This window comes from Rhinolophus hipposideros, assembly GCF_964194185.1.
Source record: "Rhinolophus hipposideros genome assembly, chromosome: X".
Lineage (NCBI taxonomy): Eukaryota > Metazoa > Chordata > Mammalia > Chiroptera > Rhinolophidae > Rhinolophus > Rhinolophus hipposideros.
Window position 1 is genome coordinate 98,085,725 of NC_138046.1, and position 11,021 is coordinate 98,096,745.

The 11,021-nt window shown below is 46.3% G+C and overlaps 1 protein-coding gene across 1 annotated transcript; it reads right to left on the minus strand.

Moving 5' to 3' along the window:
* Positions 1-5,095: 5,095 nt before the first annotated feature.
* Positions 5,096-5,644, minus strand: LOC308494746 (ferritin heavy chain-like; the record flags this gene model as incomplete). Its single annotated transcript, XM_081042668.1, has 1 exon — positions 5,096-5,644. One exon carries the CDS (start codon positions 5,642-5,644, stop codon positions 5,096-5,098), a length of 549 nt encoding a protein of 182 aa, XP_080898794.1.
* Positions 5,645-11,021: the final 5,377 nt, after the last annotated feature.

Here is an 11,021-nt window from a genome sequence, read left to right on the forward strand (position 1 = left end):
TGCTAAGAGAGGAAATCTTAGTTGTTATGGAAGAACAAAAATTGTAACTGTGTGGTGCTGGATGTAAAGTAGAAGACTTACTATGGTGATTATGTCACCATATGTACCAAAATTGAATCATCATGTACATCAAAATTAAGTGTTTTACATCAATCATATCTCAATTTTTAAAATATGGAGGCAGTAACAAAGATCAGTGACTGCTAGAGTTTCAGAGGGGAGGAAGGAGAATCGGTGGAGCACAGGGCACTTTTAAGGCACTGAAACGATCCTGCATGGTACTGTAAGAATGGATACATATCATTAGACATTTGTGCAAATTCATAGAATGCACGATGCCAAGAGGGAACTCTAATAAAAACTATGGCCTTAGGGTGATTCTGATGCATGAATGGAGTTTAATGAATGTAGAATCAGTTGTAACAAATTGACCACACTGCTACTGCATGTTCACAGTGGCATAGAGTGTGCTCACGTGGATGCTGGGATATGGGAGAAATCTCTGTGCCTTCCTCTCAGTGTCAGTCTCAACCTAAAACTGCTCTATAAAATAAAGTCTAAGAAAGTTTTACAAAGCAAAATAACAGATGTGGGTCTGATTTGCCTTGCAAGACATAGTTTGACTAACTAGTCTTAATTAGTTAGTGATAAAACAAAATGAGAAAGATGTGTGTGTGTGTGTGTGTGTGAGGCAGAGAGAGAGAGAGAGAGAGAGAGAGAGAGAGACACTGTGTATTACATCAAATGAAAGGTTATCAAGTACCTTTGTATATTTGAAAGTTCCGTAATTGTTCCCTAAAGAATCGAGCATACAATACAGAAATAGACACATAATATAGAGAACATTTAGATGGTTGCCAGATGGAGGGGTTGGGGGGATAGGTGAAGGGGGGGCAATAAGGAAGTATAAATTGGTAGTTACAAAGGAGTCATGGGGATGTAAGGTATAGCATAAGGAATATAGCAATAATTTGGTAAAAATTATGTATTGTATCAGAAGAGTACTAGATTTATTGGGACGATCCCTTGGTAAGTTATGTAAATGTCTGATGACTATGTTGTTTACCTAAACTAATATAATGTTGTATGTCAACTAATTGAGAAATAAAACAATTATTTTAAAAATTGTACTTGTTGAAGTTACAGTACGTTTTTATGATGTTTGGTTCAGTACTTATACAAGGGTATGGCCCAGTGAGTTATTAAAATAGAGGCATGGGTGTTATTTTCCGGCACTCTAAGTGATTCCAAAGTGCAGCCACGTTTAACATCCCGAGTGCTAAAGGGTGCTTCTCAAAACTCAGTGTTCATATTCATCACCTGTGCTCCTGTGAAATGTACATCCTGAGTCAGGAGGTCTGGGGTGGGGCTTAAGACTATTGTGCTTGTAACCAGCTCTCAGGAGAGGCTGAAGCAGCCGGTTCACACAACACACTTTGAGAGGCAGGTTGTAATTCCCAGGGAAGCCTAGGTCCCGCCCCCGAGACTGATGTACTTGGCCCGGGTTGTGTCCATACCGTGGAGAGTTTTAAAAGGTCTGCAGCTGCTTCTAATGTACAGCAAAGCTTGAGAATCTCATGCAAAGTACATAGTGATTTAAGGATTGTAATGATTATTTTTTCAGTGGCCGAATGCGGTCCCCTCCTCCCATTCCCCAGCACCCTGACTCCTCCCTCTCCTACTCAGGTCCCAACATGCAGATGATGGTGGGATCAGGATTAGCAATTTATCTGTTCACTCTTTCTCACCTCTGAGGAGTCCAATGTAGTTCTGGCGGAATTTGGGCTTGGGAAGAAGAAACAAAAAGTGTTATAGGGGGCCATTTCCAAAAAAAGCTGGTTGAAGCAGAATGGCGCGGGGATTACCAGGGAAACTTGTCACGGGAAAACTCGCCTCTAGTCTGGAACCTGAGTGTGCTGCAAACAGCCAGCTACCCTCCTGGGTCCTGGCAGCACCTGACAACCAAGCAGCTATGAAGGATTTCTCCTTCTCAATGGAGAGGGCGACATCGTGGGTGGAAATGCAAGAGAGACCTTCAGTAGCAAAGTATAGACATGAAACCTTCTCCCTGAAGCATAAACCCCACACAGCAATCCGGAGTAGATGATGATGATGATGATGGCAATAAATGTCCGCTTAGGAATAATATGTGTAGTGTATGTGCCGGGTACAGTTGTAAGCATTTAAAAAATATTAACTCATTTAATCTCCTTGGCAACCAAATGCTATTAACAATTTTATTATCCCTATTTTATGTGAGGAAACTGAGACACAGAGACGTTATATAACATGCTGATATTCACCCAATTTAGTGAGTGGCTGAACTGGTATGTGAACCCAGGCAATGTGAGGTTCAGAAACACTACAGCAAACTGCCTCTCCAATACAGGAAAGAAGGAGGATTGTCAGCCAATTTAGTTATAAATACATATAGATGCTCGCCCTGTGCTTCCTCATATCTAGAGGAGAACGATAATTTATATATCTCAGACGAAGTCAGAGAGAGGAGTGGTCCTCACAGTAGTGTGAAAAAATATGAAAATGTCAAGTTTGACTAAGAAGAGGAAAGGGGCAAGAGCATTTTCTGGAAACTAAGCTAAAAGGACATAATCCTCACTTAAAAGAAAGTATTAAGGTACAATGATGACAAATGTGAAAGGTAATTACTAATGTGTAATAAGCTTCTCTCTATATTAGTAAATGTTCAAATCTGCAAACTTTACATAGTCTCAAGCTAGCCAAGTGTAGGAGGTAAGACGTGCAAATCTGTAATTTTTAACTTTTATCTTTGTGACCACACCAGGCACAGAAGAAACCTGTTTTGAGTATTTTTGCCAGGCAAGGACAACCTGAGGGTTTAAGGGTGTGCAGGTTTCATCTGGTCAAATAGAGTACACTGGAGAGGGGCTGTTTTTCAAGGGGAAGAGGAAAAACAACAAGAAGTACATCTACCATTTCCTTAAGGAATCTTTTCATTTTTTTAACTGAGAAATAATTTCTTTCTACCCATAACCATGAAGACAAGGTAATAGGCTATCTCCTCTCCACATCTTGCAAGGAGAAACCAGAGGGCACACTGAGGTTAGGAACAAGCTGATTTGGAGATAATCTCTGAGCAGATGTAGCTGGCCTTGGTCTGGAATGAGGGGTCATGCAGGGTGCCACGTGGGGTCACTGTTCCTGCTCCCCACATAAGAACACAGGATATGGTGAGACCAAAAAGGAACACCCACGGAGCCATGGGTAGGGTAGTCATACCACTATATTCTCGTGGGCAGCTGGGTTGGAGACACAGGAAGCAGGAGCAACACTATCCGCAACTTGCTGTCCACTTCTCTCTGTCAACCAACCTCACTTTGCTAACTGCAATCGGGCTTGGTAGCTCAGCCACCATCTTCTTGCTAGCCACCATTTGATGCTAGCGTAGCCACGGTAGTTATATTAGTGGCCAATGGCTCACTGGTTACAGTTGATGGCCATCCAATCACAATTGATGGCCATTTACTACCTGAGCCAGCACCTTTCCACATGAGGCCAAGAGCCTGGAAACTGGACTCATGGCTCTGTCCCTACACTCCACCCCTACAGGGTCTTGCTTCACAATGTACGCCACCAGTGTGTTCTGCGAGGCCCTGTGCAAGAAGCCTGGAGGTGAATGCAATATCCTGGACACAGCTAGGCTCTCTGGGCACAGCCAGGGTATCTCAGGGCACCACCAGTCCTTCTGGGCACAGCCAGACTTCCTGGGCTTTTTAGGGTACCACCAGTCTCCCCAGACACAGCCAGGGCACCACCAGTACTCAGCGCCCCCTATAGCTGATGTCTCCCATTTGTATTTCCAAAGCTGACATCTCACCTGAGCTCCAGATTCATTTTTTTCTGATTACCTGCATGACGTTTATACTTGGATGCTAACTGACACCTCAGATTTTACAGGACATGCCTCCCCACCCCTCGTGTCCTCTTGCATGTGTCCCCATATTAATAAATAGCAATGCCTTCAATCCGGGTGTTCAAGTCCAAACAACAGAACATGCGTTACTTTACTCAAGTCCCACTACTCACCTCTGACCCGTAAGGAAATCTTGTTGATTCATCCAAATCTGTCTAGAATTTCCTATGTCTCCTCATTTTTTCAGCCTACACTCCAGTTCAACCTCTCTCACCTGCACCAGCTGTATTATCTCCTAAGTGCTCTTTCAGCTTCCCCATTCTACCCTCTGAATTCTGCAAAGCAGCCAGAATCACTGATTTAACTTTCGGGGGGATTTATTCTACTTAATATTCAACATCACAATTTTGACCTCAATTCATGATTTCATATATTCAGCCCTCTGGTGGTAATTTTTCATATTTGTTATTGTTATTTTGGTACCCTGTTGCTTCATAGTAAGCAACGATACAGTTGAACTAGAAATCTCACACATGCCCAGTATTGGTGCCCACAGAAAGTCACCCCCCGTCTATGGACAGACCTATCCACAGGTACATTATCACTGTAGCCCATTATTAACCTGCCAGAGACATACTATGGCAATCTGGCTTCCAAGGTCCCCAATTTGCAACCTCAATAAATCGATACCATTTCAGATAAAGGGAAGAACCACTTTATTTTAATCCCTGCCCAATCCCATTCCCTGCACTCTTCCTCCACAGGCCATCACAGTCATGATTTCAGACCATTTTTTAATTCGTTTACCGAGCACACACTTACAGATCGCAGGGTCCCAGACCACCCATCTCAGCCCACCCCCACAAACCACCCTGTTTATAATGCAAAGCTTAACTGTGTTTATCTAGGACCCATTCAATACCTTCTCGCTCCATCCACGGAGATCCGGAGCTGCAGGTGGATGGGGCATGCGTGGCTGGAGAGGCTCCCAGAAACTTGTTTCAAACCCAAGAAGGTGACGGTTTTGCACACACCAATCACCCGGAGACCTTTATTTATTCAAGAACCATTAACTTTATTCAAAAAAAATGGCAAAACTTGAAGGAAAAGGTAAAACGTTTTGCAGGGGAAATTCTGCAAAGTGCACGCTCAACATTGTGACCAGGGAAGTCACCCAGTGGCTATGGGGAAGGCAGTCCAAGGTCAGTTCTTGTCGCTGTCGCCCAGGGTGAGCTTAGCACCCAGGTCCTCTGCCAGGCCGGATTCCGGGGCTCCCATCTTGCGCAGGTTGGTGATGTGGTCCCCCAGCTCTTTGATGAACTTCATTTGCTGGAACAGGTAGTGACTCTTGAGGAAGTCGCACAGGTGGGCGTCCTTCATCTCGGTGGCGAGCTGGTGCAGGTTGAATAGGCTCTGGTTCACGCTCATCTTCAGGTGGAAGGCAAACTCCATGACAGTGAAGGCGTTCTTCCAGCAGCTGGGGTCAAGACTGTAGATACCCTGCAGGCGGAGGCGGCCCCCGTGCTGGTTCTGCAACCACATCAGGCTCTGGGCATGCTGCAGCTCCTGGCTGGACTGCTGCAGGAAGAACTGGGCCAAGGGCTGCAAGGCCACGTCTTCGAAGTTGAAGTAAGAGGCCATGGTCTCGAACATGTGAGACGCATAGAGCTCCAGGGAGATCTGGAAGTTGATGGCGGCCTCGCATTTGGGGTGGTAGTTTTCGCTGACAAACGGGAGCGGCACGGTCGTCATGGCTGGAGGTGCGGGCCTAGGCGAGGGCGAACGCGGCGGCTGGGCCTTGGAGAGTCCCAGGAGCAGGCGACCAGGACAGCCAGAAGCTGAGTCCGCTGCGGCGTTCCCAGGTACTTCAGCAAACTCCCAGGATGGACCAGGAGGACGCCCTCTGTTGGGCTGCAAGGCTGGGCGGAAGGTTTGGGTGGGGCCTGGAAATGAGTTCCCTTGAGGGCTGGGGGGCGGGGTGGAGGCCTTTACATTACAAGGGGAGTGGGGGGAGGGGAGAGAGCTCACCGTTCCAGGGTCCATCCCAGCCTGGTGAGGGCAGGTGAGTCTGTGCTGATCACCTGGCAGCTATTATGTTTTTCATTTAGGAGTATTTCTATTTTCCAAGGACTTTCTGTTATTCTCTCGTTACTCCCTTTCGTAGTACATACGTAAACATATATAGAGAGGCACACCTATTTAAATAAATGTATATGTGTATGTATATATAGATATATTTATAGATATGTAAAATTATTCCTTCTCCCCAGAAGTAGTTGTTTGTTCATGATCATCTTCTCTAATGCTTTCCTCATGTATCTTGCAAGTGTTTGTGCTTTCATACATGAGAGTAATGGGCCCATTTGATTAGCCTAGGTAACTGGCATGGATCCTCTCTACAGTTATAATGTCCAATTCTCTAGCAGGCGTCTCCCCTGAATGGGAAGGTGGAGTGTGTGAGTTATGCAGTGGTTTTCTTTGGCCAGTGCTTAGATGCAAATTTATAGCACTAAAATACCTGTATTAGAAAAGAAGGAATGTCTTAAATTATCTAACTTCCCTCCTTAAGGAACTGAAAAAATGAGGAACAAAATACCCTGTTTCTCTGAATATAAGACCTAGCCGGAAAATCAGCTCTAATGCATCTTTTGGAGCAAAAATAAACATAACACCCGGTGTTATGTTATGTTATGTTAGATTATATTATAAAGATCCGGTCTTACGTTATAGTAAAATAAAACCAAGTCCCATATTAATTTTTGCTCCAAAAGACGCATTAGAGATGTTTGTCCAGCTAGGTCTTACTTTCGGGGAAACACAGTAAATCCAAATCAAGGTGAGGGAAGGAAGAATTTGTCCTAAATCAAGAAGTGTTTTATAATCTGGGACAAAACTAAGATGTTGAGGACCCTGAATAAAGCAAGGGTGAAGCAAGTTTGCTCTGACTGGGGACTGGCCCCAGGAAGAGGCCAGTGGGTCAGCTTTAAGGTCTGCGGTTGGGCTTCACGTTCTGATGATGGCTTCTTATCTACCACCCAGGAGTGGAATAACATGAAGAGAACATTCACAAAAAAGGATTTTACACTCTCTCAGGGGAGAGAAATGTGGTTAAATTGAATTCACCAAGAAATACTCATTAACTTCTGTCTATGAGGCTCTGTTCAAGGTAAACTACAGAGGAAAGAAGCCTTCAGTTAGTATATGAGAGGTTTCAGACAGTGGCACTACTCTGAAATCACTTTTTCGGATATAAATTAGAGAAGATCCATGTCTCACAGTGGTGTGTGAATGACACAGATAGTGTCTGGAAAGAACAAGAAACAATACCTCACATACAGGACACACTTGGCACATACTGGGTATTTAAAGACAAGGGGAAAAGATGGGTTTAATTTTGAATGATGTTGAAAAGTGCCTTCTCCTTGTAGTCTTATGTCTGCTAGAAACAAAAATCATAACTGTTATGTTCATGCAAGAGTAATTGCAGTTTTCACAATTATTTTAACCTTTTAAATGAAAATTGTTTATTATTATTTTTTTGGGGGGAGTACTGTGATTCTCCAGGACCCATCAGCTCTAAGTCGCTGTCCTCCAATCTAGCTGTGAAGGGCACAGCTCACTGGCCCATGTGGGAATCGAACTGGCAACCCCGCTGCCCAGAGCTCGTGTTCCAATCAACTGAGGCATCCGGCCGGCCCCAAAATTATTTTTGCACTATCCTAATGACAGTATCCATAAAGGAGCTTGAGTATTTGTCGGAAGCCATAGAAATCCCCAGGCCTTGCCTAGGCAGAACTTCCTGGTCACAAAACCCAAAGCCCGCGCGCGCCAAACCCAGAGCCCGCGCGCGCCAAACCCAGAGCCCGCGCGCGCCAAACCCAGAGCCTGCCCATTTCCTTGTACCTCATATGGCATCGCCCTGTCCTAGCCTATCAGCCCGCGACAAGTACCTCGCCACCCTATGACATAGCATATCCCACCCCCATCTGACATAGCTATATATATAACCCGCCATCGTAATAAAATTTTGAGGCTTGATCAGATCCCTGTCTTGCCTCCATTCTTCGCGTCTCCTGTCTCCCCTTTTTTTTTCATCCTCAACAGGTTTCTTCCCCTCGTCCCACGTTGCATTGTCCTGCCGGTCGGGACATTTTGGCGCCCAACGTGGGGCCCGAGGTACGAAGATTCTATGAGGACACCTACTCTGGAAACCGCCGCGGCCCCCCCCCTCCCTGAGCCTCCACGGGCTGGCTTCTTTCGAGCCCACGCAGTTTTCACTCGTGGGACAAGACTCGAGGGCCTCCCCGGCGCGAGTGTGGCTTGTTTCGAGCCCGTAAGGGACAAGACTCGACAGCCCCCTCGGCAGTAAAAAGGCTCGTTTGGAGTTCACGAGGTATTCACCCGTAAGAAAAGACTCCAAGTTTGCCCGACGTTGGAGTAGCCGCCCAGCGAAGGACGAGAGATTGGTGAGTAGGTGATTGACATGGGACAGGAGTTGAGTTCACATGAACTCTTCCTTAAGGGTATTAAGGAATCTCTCAAGATGCGGAGAGTTAAGGCTAGAAAAAAAGATTTACGTGAGTTTTTCAGTTTTGTCTCTGATATCTGCCCCTGGTTCCCCCAAGAAGGAACGATTGATCAAAAATATTGGAAGAGAGTTGGAGACTGTTTTAATGATTACTATCGGGTTTTTGGACCCAACAAGGTCCCTGTATCGGCATTCTCATATTGGAATCTGATTAATGATATCCTAAAAATACATTCCTCAGACCCAGATGTTAGAGAGATCTTACAGACAGGGGAAACAGTCCTAAAAGAGAGTTCCCGCCCCCCTTCTGTCTGCCGATCTGTTTCAATAGACATGCCAGAGGAACCTAAAAAACAAGCTGATAATCAGGAAGCCTCTGCCTTAGAGAATCACCCATTAAAAGACCCCCCTAAAATCTACCCTTCCCTTTTGGCCTTTAATAATCAGGACCAGCTCTCCCCAAGAGACCAGATAGATTTAGAGGAACAAGCTGCCCGCTATAATAAAAAAGAAGATCCCTGGGGCCTCGCCGCGCCAACCTTGCGCGCCCCTTCACAAAAAATACATACCCCTCCCCCTTATGTCCCCCCTCAGGAACTCCCAACATTCTATAACCCAGTCTTAAACCCAAACCCACCCCTATTCCCTCAAGACACCCTAGTTCAAAACACCCCATCCTTAACCGATCCCATTAGGCAGGCAAAAATATCTTTAACCCAAGAAATTTCTTCTCTTAGAGAGACACTCCAACAAAAACGCGAACATATGCAACTCCTAAAGGAGCTGCATGCCCTTGAAAAAGAACTTAAAACCTTAATGCCTAACCAAAACCCTGAAAAACCTCAAAAAGGCCCAATACTTAATAAAAAGACCCTAATGACCTTTCCAGTTACCCGCAGCCAAAACCGTGGCCCACCCTCTCAAGAGGATACAATGGAAGAGACTGACAATGAACCCCCCGACTCTCATAATCCCCCCTCGGCCGATGAGGCCTCTGACACAGAAGACCCAGAAGATAACACTCCCAACTCTAATGGTCCCACTGGCCAAAAATATCACCGGCTAGGCATCAAACATATTAAAGATTTAAAAGGCGCAGTAAGCTCTTATGGCCCGACAGCGCCCTACACCTTGGCAATTCTTGAAGGTCTCAGTGACCGTTGGCTCACACCCAATGATTGGTTTAAATTAGCTCGTGCCACCCTTTCTGGGGGGGACCACGTCCTCTGGCACACAGAGTTTAAAGAAAACTGCCGAGAGATAGCACAGCGCAATAGTGAAAATAGAACAACAAGATCATGGACTCGGGATAAATTACTAGGAGAAAAACCCTATCATACCAATGAAATCCAGGCAACTTTTCCCCCGGGGCTGTTAGCTCAAGTTCAGAACGCTGGTCTCAAGGCGTGGCGCCGCCTACCTCCAAGAGGCTCCGCTACCACCTCCCTGGCAAAGATTCGTCAGGGCCCCGAGGAGCCATATTGTGAGTTTATCAGCAGACTCACCGACGCCGCCGAACGGTTGGTCGGAGAAGGCGAGAACGACAGCGCCTTTGTTAAACATTTAGCCTATGAAAATGCTAACCCCACTTGCCAGGCAACCATTCGCCCCCACCGTGGAGGCAACCTTGCTGACTACATTAAACTATGCTCAGGGGTTGGAGCCTCCCATACCTTGGGACTCGCTATCGGAGCCGCCCTCCGAGACTTTGCCTCAAACAAGCCTCCTAATCAACAATCTAGATTATGTTTCTCCTGTAAACAACCTGGACACTTTAGTCGAGATTGCCCAATAAAAAATAGAGGTCCACAACCCCAAAATTCATCACAGCCCCCACCGACACCCTCCAGACCAATGCCTTCCACCGTGTGCCCAAGATGTCGACGGGGCAAACATTGGGCCTCTGATTGTTATTCTAAAACAGATATTGAAGGTATCCCCCTTTCCAGGAAACCGGGAAACCCCAGTCGGGGCCAGCCCCTGGCCCCTCCATCGGGACACAACCTAGGGGCTGTCAGGTTTGTTCCCCAACAACCAAGTCCTCAGATCCTCCCAGCTCAAGTGTCGGTTCCCTCCACCGGGCTACCCCCGGAAGCGCAGGACTGGACCTCTGTGCCGCCGCCGACTCAATACTAACCCCAGACCAAGGGGTCCAACTCGTTCCCACCACCACGACGGGACCTATGCCCCCGGAAACATTTGGACTTATATTGGGGCGGGGCAGCTCTTCCCTCGCCGGCCTGAATATAATCCCAGGAGTCATAGATAATGATTATACAGGACTCATACAACTCTTAGCCTCGGCCCCTCTGGGCCCTGTATCCATAGTAAAAGGCCAAAGGATAGCACAGCTTGTGCTTCTCCCATTAGACACCTCTAATAAACAATATCTGACACCAAAGAGACGGGAGTCCGCCTTCGGCTCCTCAGATGCCTATTGGATACAACAGGTCACTTTAGAGAGGCCACTTTTAACCCTGTACTTAGATGGAAAAAAATTTCAAGGTTTAATAGACACGGGAGCGGACGCAACAGTCATCTCAGATAGATACTGGCCTTCAACATGGCCCTCTAAAGCCTCATATACCCATCTACAGGGCA